Here is an 18,826-nt window from a genome sequence, read left to right as displayed (position 1 = left end):
GATGGTAACGGGTGGTCAGACTGTATGGCCACTGCCGTGCTGGTAAACATCCCCGAGGCTGCAGCTTCTTGGCAGGGGTGGCACGGGGTGGACAGGAGCCTGCACGGCTCATGTTGTGCGGGCAGATCTTGTTTCTCCCTGTGCTCAGCGCAGTTGAGCTGGCTGATAATGAGACTTGTGCTACTACCGTGCTTCCTCGTTACTGAACAGAGTGAGTGCGGTGATGGTCAGCCTTGTTTTAAGAATTTACAGTGTCAGAGGCATGGAATAAACCAGAATTTTCAAGGTTCTGACCGTTGGAGCCGGTTACAATTATGAAAGAACGATTGAGAATCCGATCCAACTGCAGCTGATGTAGTTCCCCCACTGTTCTCTTGTCTTTATTGGGGGTGGCACAACTAGTTTGGGATTAAATTCCTTCAGATTACAATTTTCCCTTGCATAATTTATAAGTAGAAATAGAGTAAAGGCCTCTAAGGTAGGCTTGTGCAATATGGTTTGTTTCTTTTTACCAATCTCTAGTCTTCTGTTCTTCCTTAAGCTTGTATCTGTCTGACGTTTTGTCTCTTTTATTGTTTCTTTCTGGGACTTTGATTAGAGAAGCAGGGTGATGTGGCAGGGCGTGTATCCTGGAGATCAAAAACTGCAGGGAACGCTTGCAATGAGAAACCATCGGGTGGATGTGTGTCTGGATGGAGCTGAGCTGGATAGCGGGTGTAGGGCTGCATATTATTTTACACTGAATTATTTGGAAGTAGGCATTACTGGTACACCGAAGATGACAAGGGCAAGTAGTAAATAAAAATATATTTCAGAGAGAGGTCTCAACTGCTTGGCTCTAGGGCTGCAAGCAACCAGTATCTATTTCAGTGCTAAGTAAATTCTTATACCTAGAAATAAACTGCGGAGAGCATACTTAGAGCTTTGGGCAGAGGGAGAGAGGTGTGTAGATTAGTGTACAGGAGTTGGTGTGGCCAAAAGGACTACAGTAGGTGAAAGAATGTTACATGGGCACATATAATCTGTGTGTTTGGTACCAATATAGCCAGGAATGAGAAGCTGCAAACATTTTTCCTTTTCCACAGTTAAAGTGTGATTTTGAAAAAAATAAAAAAATAAAAAAAAAATAGCCGTAGGTCCAGTGAAAACCATGAAACCTATCAGTGGAAAAATGCTTTACAATACTTAGTTTTGGATGTATGGATGTGGGGAATAAATCTGATAACGGGGCCTTCGGCTTGGGAGTTGAAGTGGAGCAAACCAGGCTAGGAACAAAGCTCGCTTTCAGTGCTGCTCGTTCTCTAAAACAGTTAAAGCTTGTGGTCAGCTTCTTGTCACTAAAATCATTTAAATCAGGACCAGATAACTTTCTAAAATTGATCAGCCAAGTGGAAGTTGAATCTGTTGGCAATAAACAGGAGTCCAGAGCAAGTGACCAGAGAGGTCCTCTGGTTGGAAACGTGGCTGCTGCGCCTGGGTAGCGAGCGCAGGCATCTGTGGGTCTGTCTGATGGGTCTGAGCACTCACCAAGAAGCAGCAATTGGGAATTGTCTGCCCCAGAAGGATCTGTGTTAGCCCTTTGGCAACCCCTCCTGCGTGCTGGCTGCTCCCTGGGGGTGTAACTGCTGCGCTTCCATCCCCGGCAGGGCAGGGCTCTGGCTGCTCCAGGCGCCGAGCCTGTCCCTGCTGCTGCCTCCAGCAGTCCTGGCGAAGAGCAAAGCCCTTTCCCCTCGGAGTGCATGCAGTGGGACAGAGCCTGGCATTGTAATCAGCTCCCTGCTGCAGCCGTTCCCTGCCCAGCGTGTGTTTGGGCAGCGTGCTGAGCCACCGAACACTAGGATGGGTTATGCCTCCTGGTGAGTTAAGGGAAAAAAAGTCTGGGCAGCAGTGCTCGTTAGCTGTGCTCCGTGGCAGCATTTAGCTTCCAAATGCTTCTCTGTACAACTAGCCTCAGGTGGTGCTTCACCATTCCCTCCTCATCCAGCTCCCTGGCTTTCTGGGTGGTGGAAGGGGGGCATCTGGATCACATTTTGTTCCTCTCTTTGGCTCCCTTGCAGTACCTTCATCCCCAAACACAAATTCAGCTTCAGTACTGATGTTTACAATTGGTGAGTATGCCATGGAATCTGTCCAGATTAAAATCTTAACCTCTGTCTGACATTTCTGTGTAGATCATTAGTTATCAGCTTAATCTCCTTGTGGTTAATCTTATACTTCCGCCCGTTCCATTACCTTTCTCAGTCATGGACAGCTCCGCTTCCCTGTTTGCTGTAAACTCCACGTCCTTTTCAGTATAGATTTGCTCTTATTTTGTGTCTGGGTTACACTTTATACATCTTTCCACATAACATACCTCAGACGCAATCTTCCTTATCCCCACAGAGCCGAATGTGTCAGCTTAGCTTTCATTCTTTCCTGCCTTGTTTACTACAACATCCTTCTCTGTGGCCTTGAGAAAAGCAATTTTATTCCTCTCTTATCTTTTCAGAAAGCAAAGGTTATACTTTTCGCCTCGTGCTTTGATCGTATCGCTCCTTATTTTCAGGAAAAGGTTTGTAGGTAGAAGTAACAGCTCGTGTTAGACCTACATTTGGAAAAACAAGATGTCCTTAGACCATCACTAGACATGGAAGCACTTCTGCGAGTCTTCATTCATCTCCGTTTCTCAGAACGTAAGATACAAACCCCTGTGCTAGTCCTTTGTGGTTTGTCCTCATTCAGCATCTTCTCATCCAGCACTAGGGTGCTGACATCTCAGCCTGGTCAGCCCATGGTGCCAATCAGGAAATAAATCGACCTGATGAGGAGCTTGCCCCCAGCACCACACTGATGAACAGGGAGGTGGTGCACATCCTGCTGGGACAGGGTGTTCAAAATAAAGTACAGGTAGAGAATTTATGCTCAGTGAGACTCAATTACACTCGTGTTTAGGACATCTGTGGCTGCCTGGATCGCTTTGCTGTGATTCTCTGGGGTCTTCTGGGATCGCAGTGTGAAGGAGCAGGTTTGTCAGGGGGAGTAGGTTAGAGTGAACAGGGATGTTTGTAAGATGCTGGATGTCGGAAAGAGTAATACATGGTTAAATATTAACAGGGAGCTCTCATGAGGCTCCCAGGTGGCGTGTCAACCATTGACCGATAAAAGCTAATCCTTAGGCTGTAAATATGGATTGCAATTTCAAGAACGACAACAACAACAACAAAGCCACCCTGATAGCTGCGAGTAAAACGGTGAGCAAAGCTGTACAGAACACTTCCCCCAATTCCCCTTACAGATTCTGGGTTTGGGCTGAATTGCAAACCCTCTGATCTGATGCGTAGATCGAGTACAGTGTGAGGTGGCTGATGTCCAGACCACCACAGAATTAGCTGTTCCTTCCAAATCTCTGTGTTCCCCAGAGGCTAGGTACACTGAGCTTCTCTGCCTTCTTTCAGGGACACAATGAATTCAGCAATTCTATTGCAGATTACTCTCAGGAGGACTGGAGGTTGGAAGCTTGTGGACCCCAGCCCTCAGGTACCTCAGGGACAGGAGAGGGTGAGGTGGTTTTATTCATGCTCTTCAATTATCAGCCATCACTGGGGCTGGGGACACCAAACCCTGGAGTTCGTGTTGATTTGTGTGGGACCATTATGTTCAGTGACAGCTGGCTGAGGACTCCGGGTTTTCTGAAGATGCAGCCTCAGTTTTGGGGCTTGAGTATTCTGGAAAAACAAAGAAAAACAAGCAGAAGTTGCTGCACGAAGCACCCAGCTCACTTTAAACACAAAGTACAAGGAGCAGCCTTGCTCTGCTCGCCAGAGCACGGCACAACAGCAGTGGTGTGGACACAGGGTGAGGTATTTACAACTTCTCGTTGTTATCCTTGTGCGCACTTTGTGCCACTTGTTCCGCCTCTAACAGTGCTGCTGTGTTTTCAAATCAAATGCCGTGTTTTGATGTTTTGAGCTTGATTGCCGACAGTTTAGCCAGGTTTCGAAGAGTTACCTTTACCTGCCTGGGGAATCGGCTTGTTTGAAAGGTGCTGGGGGAATGAGGACAGAGCTGGTCCTGAGTTGTGTTTTCATTTCTTTTGCCTTTGTCTCCTAACTCTTTGTCCCTAACACGTTGTAAACACCATGTGGACTCCTTAAAATGGATGGAAGGAGAATATTGCTTTGATTTCTATTCTGCTGGGGCTGTACAGGGCAATATGGGGCATCCACTTCTCCGAGTAAATAGCTGGGGTGATGGCGGAGAGCAGGAGAGAAAACCTTCAAGGGAGGAAAGCAGAAGATGTGGAGGATCTGTGAAACGACAGAGCCCATCCCATCGGTCTTCTGGGAAGAGGTGAGGCAGTTTCATAGCTGATGTTCGTAGCCCGAGAGGATCCCATCCCTGAAAATAAGAGCTGACAGTCATGCTGCCTGAGTAATTCCAGCTACGGAGGTGACAGCCACTGACTCTGCGGTTCCTTGGGGCTTTGGACAGCGGGGCAGAGATGCTGGCCTGTACCCGTGGTGAGGTACCTGCAGGAGCATGTTTGCAAAGGCCGTGACTTGCGATAACGAGTGAGTTGTAAGGGTGTTGTGGATCCATTGTGGTTTATGACTTCCTCCAGGCTTCATCGTATAAAGATGATTTATGTAAATATGTTTGCTATATATGTGTGTGGATAGATAGGCAGCTGTAGAGATGTTTGAGTTCCTCACAGCAAATATTCTGTATTCTTTGGGATAATTTGTGCAGTAGTAAATTTCTCTGTTTCCTGAACAATTGCGTACTTCACAGCCTGAACAGCAGAAGGGTAGCAGGGAAGTGACTGCTTTTCTGAAGGGATCTCCCTTCATCTGCTCTTTTCCTGTATCAACACCAGAGCTCAACCTTTTTCCCTATCTCCATTCAACAACTTCTCTCGGAGGCCCCTGCATCCTCCATTATCACCGCTGGACAAGGGGGCTCACGGCTCCAGACCCTTTTATCTTTCCTAACCTGAGGTACGTTGGCATTCAGGATGTCCCACCACGTTTGCTGATCCTAACAGATCCATGCACCAGAATCTCTGGGGGTTTTAACGGGGGTGGCAGTTCTGGGCTGGGAGGATGGCACTGGTCCCATTTTGGGGTATTTGAGACATTTGCTGGAGCTTCAAATAAGCACGTAACTTGTGAAAGGGTTTGGAGGCGACACGAGTTTTTTCTTATCCTTGCTGATCCGTGAGATAAGAATTGTAATATTGTCCCCGAGAAATGTCAATGGGAAGAGTTTCCTTTCTGTTTGAGTAACAACGTGTTGTTTTTGGAAGTCACTGTCTATGGGAAGGGAGGCACCTGCAGTTAATTTTATCTGTTCCTGTGTAAGTACGGACCTCCTGACGTTCCCAACCCGCAGTTCAGTGGGGTCGTGGCATTATGTACTGGAATCTCCAATTTTATAAATAACGCTGATTTTAGTGCTGATTGGAAAACCTCGAATTCATTTGGCGCTCGCTCGCTCCCAGGTTGGTGCGAAAGTACTGAAGCCTTGCGTGTGAGTAAAAGCACTTGGGCTGCTGCTTTTTGGGCGAGTTGTTCCCGTGGTGTTGGAGCACAGGGAAGGACTGATGCTGTCAGAGCATTCGAGTGCTGTGAGTATCTGACAAAGTCTGCCTGAGTGGATCGTGGTGTTTGCTCAATTTCACTCGCTAACTCCAGCCAGCGCCAGGCGTTGCCGGCAGCCCTTTTTGCAGAAGCACGTCAACCTCATGTTTTCTGTGCACTTCTGGTTTCCACCACTTATTTTGTGGAGCCTGGGAGAGCTGTCGCTTTTGGTCCATGAAGCAACCAAAAGCCTTGGTGCTCCTTACAGCCTCATGGACCGCTGCGGCCACACTCGCCCTGGGCATGTTTGTGCTGCAGTGACACCCCTGGGAGCTGCTCGCTGCTGTGCTTGGGGCTTGGGTTTCTCCTCCCTGGTCTCGGTGACACGAAGAAATAATTGAAGGACACAAGCCACAGCGCAGAGGGGTTGGCAGCATGCTGTCCTTTTTGCGGCAGCCCTCTACAAACCACGGTGCTATGGATTTGTAGGTGTACACCTAGTCTCCTCTGGACATGGTTTTGGTTATTTAATAGCTTCTCTCATTCTTATGATATGTGATTGTGCTCAGGGTAGGTGTCACCTTGACAAGTTCTGATTAAATGCTCACAAGAAAGGTGATCAGGAGTTTAAAAAAAAAATTATATATATCTATTGTGGATAAAACTTACAGAACAGTAGCAAGCAAAATTAAGTGACTTGCTGAATTTGAAGCTGCCTTGGCAGGTGAATCAATTTAATCTTGGAAGTGATCAAGTAAAAAAAAAACAAAACATATTTTTTTTGTATAACATGCCTTAATAGATAATTTTATAAGGAGACAAGCTTCATAAGGATTTCAGTGCTGCTTAGTGCTTGTAGAAATTCAGGAAACCAGGCTCTGGTGCTAAATTAAGGTCCCGTGCTTGCAGCACTCGGAGGAGCGTGCCGTGGGCGCTCGTCCCGGCCTTGCCTTTCCTTTCCCTTCGCTTTTTGTTTACAATTTGAGCCGCAGGCACCCGATTCTGCGGGGCTCGCCGTCCTGTGAAATGAAATCACAGCTCCCACCGCGACCGCGGCTCCAGCCTGTGAGTGCGTGGGGAGGGGATTACTTGGCTAAATTTACGACGGATACTACGGCCGCTTACAGTAAGAGAAAACAGGGCGAGGGAGAGCTCCGCTACCCCGCGTCACACACGCCTGCGTGTAGCATTACATCGGCCTCAGCGCTGGCATCCAGCTATGCTCCTCGCGGCCAAACCAAGCCGTTTTAAGCGGCGTCAGCGCCGGCTTCGCGCCGCCTTGGGGTTCCCAACGCTGTGGGCTCGGGGGGCAAGCGGCTGGAGCCTGGATGCCTCCTGCCCAGAGCCTGGATGCCTCCTATCCGGGCAGTGAACGCATTGGCTGCGGCCGCGGGCGGTGCTGCTGCTGCCGGGCTGGCTTCCTGACCTGGACTCGTGCGGATCAGGAGCTGCTCGGTGGCGGTGGAAGGAGCTGGGGCAGCAGAAAGGGATTTTGGGGGGCGGTGAGGAGGGGTCTGCACCCTGCTGCTGCTGGCCAAGGGGAGCAGCTTGCAGGGAAAAGTCACGTCCATTTGGGACCAGTCGGCACCGCAAGCATCCAGGAGCATCTGCCCAGCGTTACACGATGTTTGTCCAGGGGACTTAGGACTTATTCATGACGCATACCTCTTATTACACCCAAGCCCCCTCTGTTTGAATAACCCCCCCTCATCATGCCCAACCCACCCTCTGAGTACTCAGCTTGCCCAGAACACAGCAACATAAACCCCTCGAGCGGCAGGGGGCCCAAAGGGAGAGCAAAACTTCCCCAGGGTGATTTTATTTTCTTTTCCTGACAACTCGCTTGCTATTGTTTTGTTAGCAGGAAGCAAAAACAAGACCTGAGACAAACGTTTTCAATCACACTTTGATATTCAAATTGTGCTCATTAGCTGGGCGGCTTAGTGCTTAATTGACTTTCCTGCTAAATGGGGATCTTCTGGGTACTGGTGTCAGCTGGGGAATGTGTTTGCAGTTTCCGTGCATTTTTGTTTCCACCTGCAGCCCCGGGAAGCTGTGAAAGGCAGGAGGGACCCACGGAGGTAGGAATTCCTTTGCGCTGACTCTGCTGCCTTTTGTCCCCCCCAGCTGGGCCTCAGCTGCACGAAGAAATGTCAGTTTGAATCTCTAATCAGAAAGGTTTGTAAAATGCATTGTTTCCCAAGTCTCTGGAGCCACCCTAGCTAGCTAGTTAAATATTTATTCACCCCTGGACCAACAGGTTTAAACCTCTGTGTCAGCTCTGTTTCTCCCCCCATCCAGGGCAGATTCGTTACATGTCATACAGTTTATCATCTTTGGATGGGGAATTTAAAAGCCCTATTCTTAAATCTACTGATGAAGAGGTCTGTGTGATTGTGCTGAGCAGCTTTGCTCTGGCACCGGTGCAGAAATACTTCTTCCTGAATGAAGAGAATCGACTCTTTTCCCTATCGAGAGAGGAAGGCATCACATTCCCCAAAACATCAATTCCTGCAGCGTGGACCAGGGGCTGTGCAGGAGCTATGTATGAGCTCAGTTGGTCCCTCCTGGGACCTCCTGAACCCCACCATCGTCCCCAAAGCACAGTCTCATTGTAAAGCAGGGCATTTTTGCAGGCCATGTCAGCTGCTGGAGTCTACAAACATCGATGACAGAGGGGTAATGAGGTGGACCTGGTCTGCACCCCCCTGTTTGGTGCTCTCCTGCTCTGTAAGGGTAACCCCGGAGGAAAAAAGCCCCTGCCTGACCCGTTGGGAGTCACATAGCCTGGGTGCTCTGGTAGCACTTCCAAGTGGCAGTAAAGGTATGCTGGAGAGCTTTCTGCCTGATTTTCAGGTGCTCAGAAAATGAAGCACCTTCTAGCACGCATACTTTGATAAAGTCAGAATGGCATCTGTTCAGGATCCTCCATATCGAGGGATTGCACAAAATGGTGATTGACAACTTATTGTCCTGAGGCTTAGTGCAGGGGGGAAAAAAAAAAAAGTGTTGCCTTGGCTGCTCTGCTTTCTTCGAGTTGTCTTTTAGACATCAAAAGCTCTTAGAGCGGGAGAGAGAAATGTTAAGAAAAATTTAAAAATAGCTTAATTGTATCCTCCCAAAACCTTTAGAGTTGAGAATTCGAACAGTTTCTGCCCTGTGAATATTTGCAGCTGAGATTAAGATGTGTAAACAAGCACGGGACTTTGAAGATTAGTTTCCATTACCAGTAAAAGCTCTTGCGTGGCGTAACGTAAAGGAGGTGCCATGTGTCACTGGGGGTTTGGCACGAGAGCCAGCTTCTCCAAGCTACCTGTTTGCTCCCCTGACTCCTTATTAAACAAATTTATTCATATTTTAAGCTCTGAAGTCCCTAAGCCTGGAGCAGCCCCTGGGGCTAGCCTTTTGCCTCCTGGACCGCAGCGAGCGCTGCTGAAAACCTTGACATTTTAGGCTGGAATCAGTAAGTTTGATAGTGCTTTGGACTCAATTCTGGAATTTTCTGTCTGCGTCCTTCTGTTGCCAATGTTTCTAATAAACTGCAGCCACGACATCTGTTGCTAGACTGCGCTCCATCTGTGGCCTGGTGCAGGACGTGTACCCGGGTTTTTAAAACAAGCACCGCGCTTTGTATTTCGTCTAATACGAGGTGTCATCTGCAAGGTGCTTCCATTTACCTGCTGCAATTTCGGTCAGTTGTTTCAGAGCGTTTCAAAGCGATGGGTTCACAACGTGAGACCCAGAAAAGGGCAAAAACTTTGTCAGGGGAAACGAAAATGGCTTTGAAACGCTCGCCGGTGCTTCGTATTGATGGGCAAATCCTGGGGGACGCCCGGAGAAGATACCTGACGTGGGAGCAGTCAGATATTTACGAGGTCAAATTAACCTTAGGAGAGAGTTTCAACTTCAGCTATTTCATATTTTTCAAAGGATTTGTCAGGCTGGAACAAACCAGAGGTTGCTCATCTTCGCTATCCCGCCTACCGCAGCGCCTGCTGCTGCTTCCAAGAAGGGCATTAACTCCTTTAGCACACTTCTGCAATCCCTTAGCAGGGGCTGAGCACAGCAGAGGGGTTTTTTTCTTCCTAACCACAGCTGGTGATTTGATGGTAAAAACACTGGTAGCACGCTGTACCATGGATCCTGCGTGCTGCTCCTTTGGTTGACTAAAACTAAACCACATTCTGCTGCTGGGCTGCTCGCGCGTTAGCCAGAAGTTAAAAATAACATTTTAGCCTCTGTACATCAGTCTGCCTGGAACATCCCCAAGAAAAGCCCCTCCTGCTCCAACGCTGAATATCAAGAAAAATGAACTCCTTAGGCCAACCGTCGCGGATTTTTTTTGTTTTGTTCTGTAGGAGAGAGGGGCAGTTTCTGAACTTTTATCTGCCTTATTTTTGCGGATTGTTTTTCTGAGGAGTTTTTTTTGTATCATGCAGTTCACCTAACGTTGCCTAAGGTGAAAATCTTGGGTTTGTCCATCGCTAGTGCAGTTAGCAGGCGTGTTTGGGGGCTGTCAGTACCCTGGACTGGAGACATCAGGCAGCAGGGTTTGGCTGTGTGAGCGGCAGAGTCAGCGTGCCTGATCTTATCCTTCCTTCTGCTGTCACCTTCCGTAGGGTTTGGGTTTTTGCCTTGACCCATTCATTTTAGAAACCGACCCTCCTGGAAGCTGTGGGGCAAGCGACGAGCTGGCGTTGCCCAGGGTTGGACAGCGTTGCTGTGCTGAAATGCAGTCATAGCCACTTCCAACAAAAAAAAACACGCATACAAATCCTAATTTGGGTGGTATTTTATATTGTTTCCTCTCTGCTCTTTTCTGTTACTTTGCACTTGTGAGAATTGCTGTGAACCTGGCATCATTTCAATGGAGGTAAGAGCATAAAGAGGCATGCACTTTTCTGACCCAGGGGCTCTTGGTTTCACTGCTTTTAGCATCCTGACTGGGGTGGCAAAGCCTCCATCGGGAGGCTGGAGGGGTGGGCAGCAGCTCGTGGCAATGCCTCCTCCCTCCTGCTGCAGGTGAATTTCTTTTCGGACTGCTTATTCTCTATGGACAGAAAGCTCAGGGGAATTTGAGGTCAGAGGCTCTGTGCTGCCATGCAGTTAAATCCAGGCCCATGTCCCCATTCCCTTGCTCTCAAATTCTCTCTCCTGTGGTTTAAATGGCAGCATCAAAGCTGCACTTGGCTTTCGTGCTTGCTCTGGATTAAGCTCTTGGGTGCAGTTGGTTCAGCCTCGTGTAAGCAGTGAGACCGAGGGCGAAGGTGCTGAGCAGTCAGCGAGGTGCCAGGACCACGCTTCCCTCGGTTTGCTCCACGTCCCCTCCAGCTCCTGGGTCAGCGTTAGTCACGGTGTTTTGCCCTGAGCTCTGCTGCCGCTTGCTTTCCATTTCAAAGCCCCAAACCGCTCATTAAGAGTGTTGCGAGGCACTAAGTAATGGATAATTAAAAAGCAAGCCAGAAAAACCTCAAGCACTTGTGGGTGCCCTTCTTCTCGGGCTGGCTGGGAGAATCGCCGACGAGCTTGTGCTGGCTCCAGGGCAGCAGCTTCCTCCTGGGGAACTGGTGATACGCAGATAGGAAGCTGAAGGGTTATGTAAAGGTATTGTTGGGCATGCATTATTCACAGCATTTTCATAGGAAATCCAGTTTCTTAAACTAAGGAAGTATCTGTCCCAGCCTGGAAAGCTTGCACTGCGTGGATCTCCTCGCCTCTGGGCTTCAGGAGTAGGGTTGGCGTCACCAAAGCACTCCTGGGAGCCTCCCAGTGCTGGGCAGAGAGAAGAGGAAAACTTGATTTTCTATTTTTGAAGATGAGCTTTAATGAGCTGTGAATGGCAACACGCTTCAAAAATATTCTGAAAATTTGGAGTTTGTAATTGGAAAGAGGAGATGAGGCAGACTTCTGCGCTTGATGGGTGCCTGTTTGAAAAGAAGGTCGCCAAGCCTGGCAGGACAAAGTGTGGTTGCTGCTAAGGCTTTTGTGGTCGTGCTTCGCTGGGCTGTCCTGTGACACTCAGTTTCTTTTTATCTTTTCTCTTCACAGTCTGTCCAGCTGCCTGCAAGTCGCAAGGCTGCACCTCCGATGGCCAGTGCTGTCACAGCGAATGCCTGGGGGACTGCACGGAGCCCAACAACCCCGAGAAATGCGTGGCGTGCCGCAACTTCTACCTTGATGGCACTTGCGTGGATGCCTGCCCGCCCGGTTACTATCACTTTGAGGGCTGGCGCTGCGTGACCTTCAGCTTCTGCCAGGAGCTGCACAACAAATGCAAAAACGCCAGGGAGTCGGGGTGTCACGTTATCCACAACAACGAATGTGTTCACGAATGCCCGTCGGGGTACATCATGAATTCCAGCAAGTAAGTGCAGGCGTCCCCAAGTAAAGGAACCGAGCTGTAGTTCGGGTGTTTTTCTGGTGTTTTGTGTCCTTTTCTCCCTCTTGGATAGGGGGTTTGTATTCTGTCTCAAGGCCAGGAAAAGTTCCTGGTGCTTGAGTGCCTGTGATAATTACCTGGTCTACTTTAATATGATTTGCAAACTAATACCTTGCTAATTCAAGCCGTTAAAAGCAGACAGGTTTACCCGTGGTGTGCCAGTAGTTTATTCTGCTTCTCTTACTCTCAAGTCTGGAAAAACTGGGAGAGGGGGGTTGAAGGAGAGGACAAGGAAAAGGAGTGTCCTCAGGTTGGAAGGGTCTTGGTGTAATTGAGTGAGACAAGGGAGAATGAGAGGCATCAGTAGCGCTGCTTACCTTCCCCTCCAAAGCCGACCTCAGACTAGAAAGCTTTGTTTTTAAGCAGAATAGGGAAAATTTGTGTCTAATCAAGAGAGCATAGCGGATTTGATCAGATCATTCTTAGAATATCTGTCCCTCGTCCCTGTAATTACTTTCGTTGAGCAGGTTCAAGCTGTGCCAGACATAAATGGACAATGTAACAAACAACTGTAGCATGAGTCAAAGCAGGGAACAGCCATTCCGACTATTCCCAGGCTTTTTCAACAAAGAAGTTAAATAATTTATGTTGCTGAGCTGTTTATCGCTGAAAACTTTGTTGTTTGTCCCGCAATAACATTATATATTGTGATGAGTCAGATTTCCTATGAATATTGGTAGCTTTGTGCCCGCATGTGTTTGCTCCTGACATAACAAATTCAGGGAATTCGCTCTAACAGGACTTTCTATTCCATTTCCTGTTTTGCTGTTCGAAAGAATGAACCAGCAGCCCCCAGAGCTGATGTGCTGCTGGGGTAACAGCAGCCCTCTCCTCTCTCCTCTACTTGTTCCAGGCTGCTTTCAGTAGGACCTCGCAGCACTGCGCTTCTCCTAGGGCATTTATTTCTCAGAACTAGTTGGAAACACATTCTTGTGGTGTTATGACCAGGGCAAGCAATCATCTTGCTGCCATTTAAGCAGCATTTCCCCAGAGCACAAAGCACATGCTTGCTCGCCTTTTTTTTCAATGCAACTTTACATGAAGTCCTTAATCACTGGATTCCCAGATGAATGGCCAGTAATCCCCTCATCAATTACATTTTTGGTTAATGCTCTTGGGGTGGAGAATGGGCATGGGTTTTTTGATCTTGAAGCCCTGGGTGTGCGTAGCACTGTACAGCATCATGGTGACTGGGCTACTCAAAATAGTCAGAATTGCTTCATTCTGGTTTTTGTTGTATAGAAAGGACAGAGTGACTAGAGTGTGAAATATGGAAATGACAATTTTAAGAATAACCAGTGGTTATTTGGAGTTCTTCAGAGCCTTGTGCTGCACACTGCGAGTGACTCCCACGGTGTATTGTCAGGATGCTTTTGCTTTGTGTCGATTGCTCTGCTTTTGAGAACTGCTGGAGATGCCCCCAGAGTATGTTCTGCAGAAGCATCTCATCTGTGTTCTCGACTCTCTTGTCTTTCAGCCTGCACTGTACTCCCTGCGCAGGGCCTTGTCCAAAGGTTTGCGACTTTGGGAAGGAGAAGACTATCGATTCGGTGACATCAGCACAAGAGCTCCGTGGCTGCACGGTTGTTAATGGAAGCTTAGTTATAAATATCCGGGGAGGAAGTAAGTTCTGCATGAGTAAGGGGGTAGGGAGCCCTGGGTGTCAGATCAGTGAATATGACACCATCCAGGAGCTGGGGCTTTTCTTTTTAGCTTTGACTGCTCTCTGAATCCAAGAGCAATTCAGAAAAAATAACTGCAAAGTAAAAGCTCTTCTCATAGTCATTGGGGTGTTTTGTTTTGTTTTGTTTTGCTAACCGATTTATCTAAGATCTTTTGGATTGATGCAGAGTAGTACCCTGTAATCTGCTTGGGCTCTGATATCAGTGTTTCTCTCCATGCTATCAGAAAGCTAAAACTGATGTTTTTCTCTCCATAGATAACATAGCAGCTGAGCTAGAAGCGAATCTTGGCTTGATAGAAGAAATCTCAGGTTACCTAAAAATTCGCCGGTCTTATGCCTTGGTTTCTCTTTCTTTTTTTCGTAAACTACATCTGATCAGAGGAGAAACATTAGAAGCTGGGTGAGTTCTTTCAAAAGATACTTTAATGCTTTGAAGTGTAAGGAGTACCGGTGCTATCAGGGTGATTTGTATTGATAAACAATCCCTACGTTATTTTTAAACATTCCTCTGCCCATGGCTTGTGGCCTGCCAGGGAAGATAGTTTGCATTTGTTTTCTCTTTGGTGTCTAGATTAGTGCATAAGGGCGGGTGAGGGGGGGAAGGACTTTTAGTGGATCTCCTCCCAACCCACATTTTCATTCTCTGCTTTCAGGAATTATTCATTTTATGCCTTGGACAACCAGAACCTTCGTCAGCTCTGGGACTGGAGTAAACACAACCTCACTATTGCACGAGGCAAACTCTTCTTCCATTATAATCCCAAACTGTGTTTGTCAGAAATCCACAAGATGGAGGAGATCTCTGGGACTAAGGGGCGTCAGGAAAGGAACGACATAGCCCTGAAGACAAACGGCGATCAAGCCTCATGTAAGAAAGTTCTAGAATGCACTGAGACTTGCATCATTTTCCTTTCCCTTTGTCTTTGCTAACCTCATGCTCTTAATGTCTCTCAGCCTAGCCTATGATTTTTTTTTTTTGTCCAGGGACTGTCCTTGTCCTTTTGGTAAAGCACCAGGCATGTGACTTGCTGCTTGCTTGTACACAGTAGTGATACTGTCAATATGCCATGAGTAAAAGTACTCCTGGGTGCTGCATCTGGCCAGGAGCCTACCTTGGCAGCTTTGTTTTTTAGCAGTTTTCTCTTTGTGTGCTCAGCTGTGAGACTTTTCAGGGTTGAGGGCATTGTTGAGTCTTTCTGAAGAGTGTAGCACAATGTAACCTCAGTCCAGACTGGGACTTGGTGTTACTGCTGAGTACCTGCTTAATTGTCATAATCTTCTTTCCCCATGTCTTGAGGTGACAATATGCCCACACAATAAACACAGTGGAGGAACAGGATTTTCACCCATCTCTGGAGCCATCTGAGGGAGTTGCTGTGGCAACTGTCAGAGAGATTTTTCCAACAATTTTTGCTAAAAACCTTTTAAAGGTTTTTAAGCTAGTAGCTTCCTTTGACAACAACAATAACACAATGCCTGTATCAGCATGGCTAAGGAGCAAACATGCTGTGCTGCTTTATGCTCTAACTGAAATCATGCCACTGAAGGTGTAGTTTTGTAGACAGGTATTTTGGCAGCAATAATGCCATAATTACATCCCAAACCTGCTGTTTGTTCCCATTCTGTGCCACACACAATCCCAGTTCCCTGTTTATGCCAGGAAAATTTACAAGGCTGCATAGTGAACCAGACTGAAGAAGTACTCTGGGGTAAAAAAACAGCAAGCCATTTCTGCTTGCTGTTCTTAGCTTGTGTTGTGTCTCAGCTCTGCTCGGATTTATTTTGTAGCCCCACGAAGTTTTAAATCACACAGGATCAAGAGCAAGATGGCACATAAGGTTTAAGCAGGTATTGCCACTGCAGCCCCCAGTGTTCACTGAATTATGATTTCAGTTCCTTGCTCTTTTATTAGCTTGCAGTACTGCTTAGCACATCCTGTGGCAGCACTGTTTCTCTGCAATTGGTGGCAATGCTGCTTAAACGTCCCCTTCCCCAATTCTGCCCTTCGTTATGCGATGTAGCTATTTGTGAACAGACCTTAAAACTGAAGATCCCTCAGCTGAATCAGTTTCCTGGTCTGGTTTGCCACATATCAACACAGAGAGCCTTGCCAGCACAGTGGGGAGTGGGGAACGTAATGACTACCTATCTAAAAACTGGCAGTACCAGTGAAAAAACATACATGGAGCCGCACCCTCCGGGATATCGCAGCCCCAGCTTGGGCAGAGTGAAGGCAGCACAAGGCGTTAGCTGTCTGTAAAGGTCATCTCTTCCCCTGAGACACTGGCAGGATCTTCCCACATTTGGGGATGAGACTGGATTTGGGGTCCAAATGCAGCTCTTGTGGCTGTGTGCTGCTCCCAGGCTGGCTGATGGCTTTGTGTTAAAGGCAGCTGGAGGAGATGGTCGCGTTTCTTTTTGCCAGCTTTCACCCCCCCCCCCGCTCTGCTGTTCTCCATGCCACCCCCTACCTGAAACCACACGTTGCCAGCATGTTTGGCTTTTTGTTTGATTTTATGTTTCAACGCTAGTTTTCACATTGGCAGCATCCTGTTTACGAAAAAATAAAAAAAGGGCACAACACCTTGTTTGTTCTGGATGCGGGGCAGCGAAATGAATGTTCTTCCTCCCTTGTGCAGCTACTGCAGGAATGGCAAATCCCATCAGAGCTACACAGTTTGTACTTCTTGGGCTGTTTGGACATACCATATCGTAATGCTTCCCTTGAGAATCAAAACTCCACCCTCCTGCAACTGTTTGTTGTCCTTCGCTCCTGTTTGCGAAGGGACTGTGCTACTCCCGGGCAAGGCTGAGAATTCACTCATTCTGAAGGCAGTGCCTACAAAAACTGTGCAAACCGAGTTGCTGGGTTCAGCTGTATATATTGTCATTAATTTAAAAATATATTTCCTTTAGATTTCCCGCTTCCTAGCTTTTAGTTAAACTTGGGTTTATTTTCTTAAAGTCATAAAAAAAAATTGAAGCTGGCAGAAACCTTGGGAGGTCATCTATTCCAACCCCTGGCTTAAGGCAGGAATAACGTGGAAGTAAGATAAGTTTTTAATGAGTAGTTCTCAATGCCAAGGTTCTCATATTTATCTGTGGAGAACAGAAACTTCTAAAATAATGAAAAACAGAAAACTCTTTTTTAGCATTAAACAAACGATTGTCCTTTCTCTTTTGTTATAGGTGAAAATGAATTGCTGAAATTTTCTTCTATTAGAACATCTCATGACAAGATCCTGTTGAAGTGGGAGCCGTACTGGCCGCCTGATTTCCGTGATCTTCTGGGATTTATGCTTTTTTACAAAGAAGCGTAAGTGGCAGCTTAAGGAGAGGGTAGCTCCAGTAACCCATGGTTGGGCTACAAAACGATAGCCATGCTGGGCTTCCACAAACAACAGCTGGCACTGAAGAGTAGATATTAAGACTGCTGTGGTCATAGCTAATTAGGAGCCAGACAGTCACAGACACTACACTTAAGTTTCTGATGTTACCCTTTTATATAAATGCTCATTAAGTTCCCTGACTTAACTTAGTTGTATACAGTGAAAATTGCTCATTTAAGAGCAACCCAAACATCAGTTGTTCCAACTGTTCTAGACTTGCATGCTCTATCCATCTCCATAGGATAAGGAGGCATTTATTCCCGTTTAGGTAGGAAACAGTCTTTTAAAAATCAAGGTTACCAAACTGGTTTCCATTAGGCTGAAAATAATTAGCTGAGATTTAGTTGTATGGATTGGCTGTGGGGTGGTACCTGATCTGTGATGCTACTAGGAGGCTGGGTTACAAAGGCCCCTGTGCTTCATTTTCAGAATACATAGGAGAGATGATCAGACTTTCTGCAAGGTGTAAGGGATTGTAACTTTTGTGGATGTCTTTAGAAATGATGTTTCCAGAAGTTTGAAATTGGGATTTTGTTAATTTGAGCCTTTTTTTTTTTTTTTTAAAGCCCTTACCAAAATGTGACGGAGTTTGATGGACAAGATGCTTGTGGGTCAAATAGCTGGACAGTTGTGGATGTTGACCCACCGCCACGGTCAAACGAGCCCAAAGCCCAGGCCCAGCCAGGCTGGCTTCTTAGGGGCTTAAAGCCATGGACACAATATGCTGTGTTTGTTAAAACCCTGGTCACCTTCTCAGATGAACGAAGGACATACGGTGCAAAGAGTGAAATCATCTATGTCCAGACCAATGCTACTGGTCAGTATTATTTTAAGTTAATGTTACATTGCAAATATTAAAGCAAAACAGACCTTCTGTCTTCTGGCTGGTAGTCACAATAGTCCCATATCTATGAATCTTTCCCCTAACACTGCTGCTCTACATTTGTAGGAAGGTATTCCTAAAGAAATGGAAGACTGTATGCTTCCCTGGATGGGGAGGGGGTGCCAGTGTGCACTTTTTCCATGTGCTGTGTGTAGGGCTTGTGTACGCTGGTGTGTCCTGCTGCAGGACTGTTGGGTGTCAGTGGGCCTACTACGGAGAGCACTGCTTGTTCCCAGGGAAATGGAAATGTTCCCTGTGTTTGTCGAGGTCTCTTTCAGAGCAGTGGAAGTGACCTCTTGTCTCTTTTCCACCCACCCAGTTCCGTCAGTTCCGTTAGATCCGATATCTGTTTCCAACTCTTCATCCCAAATTATTCTGAAGTGGAAGCCACCGTCAGAGCCCAATGGGAACATCACACACTACCTGGTGTTCTGGCAGCAGCAGGCCGAAGACAGTGAGCTGTATGAACTCGATTACTGCCTAAAGGGTGAGTTCCACTTCTTGCTCTGTGCCCTTCTTTCAGGCCTTCCAGATGGTGGAGCTATCTCAGCATTGTATGGAGATTTTGCACACACCCTGGAGGTGCTCAGGATGCCTAATTTTGCTGTTCTGAAGTCTGTTGTTCAAGAAACAGGCTGCCATGTAGCTGCATTCTCCCACTGTTCAGTCACATTATACGTTAGTCGCTGTTGCCAAGTCACATGCAAATGATCTCCAAAACCATTTTTTCATGAAGTAATCTAACATAAATTTTTTATTTGTGCATCTCCCTTCTGCGCTTGTTCTTTTTAAACTGAGTAACCAGTTTAATAGCAGCTATGGAGACAGTAAAGTAAAACACTGCAGTGTTTCTGGAGATCAGTGGCCAAGTTC

General features: G+C 47.1%; 1 protein-coding gene across 1 annotated transcript in view; it reads left to right on the top strand.

Annotated features, from left to right (window-relative positions):
* Positions 1-18,826, top strand: part of INSR (insulin receptor) — a 55,334-nt gene that overhangs the window by 19,364 nt on the left and 17,144 nt on the right. Inside the window, exons 3-9 of the mRNA XM_032203600.1 lie at positions 11,607-11,922; positions 13,475-13,620; positions 13,937-14,081; positions 14,335-14,549; positions 16,871-16,997; positions 17,637-17,887; positions 18,273-18,440. Coding sequence (XP_032059491.1) covers positions 11,607-11,922; positions 13,475-13,620; positions 13,937-14,081; positions 14,335-14,549; positions 16,871-16,997; positions 17,637-17,887; positions 18,273-18,440 — 1,368 coding nt within the window. The remainder of the gene's footprint in view (positions 1-11,606; positions 11,923-13,474; positions 13,621-13,936; positions 14,082-14,334; positions 14,550-16,870; positions 16,998-17,636; positions 17,888-18,272; positions 18,441-18,826) is intronic.

The sequence above is a fragment of the Aythya fuligula genome, chromosome 26 (assembly GCF_009819795.1).
Source record: "Aythya fuligula isolate bAytFul2 chromosome 26, bAytFul2.pri, whole genome shotgun sequence".
Classification (NCBI taxonomy): domain Eukaryota; kingdom Metazoa; phylum Chordata; class Aves; order Anseriformes; family Anatidae; genus Aythya; species Aythya fuligula.
This window is presented reverse-complemented; position numbering and strand designations above follow the sequence as displayed.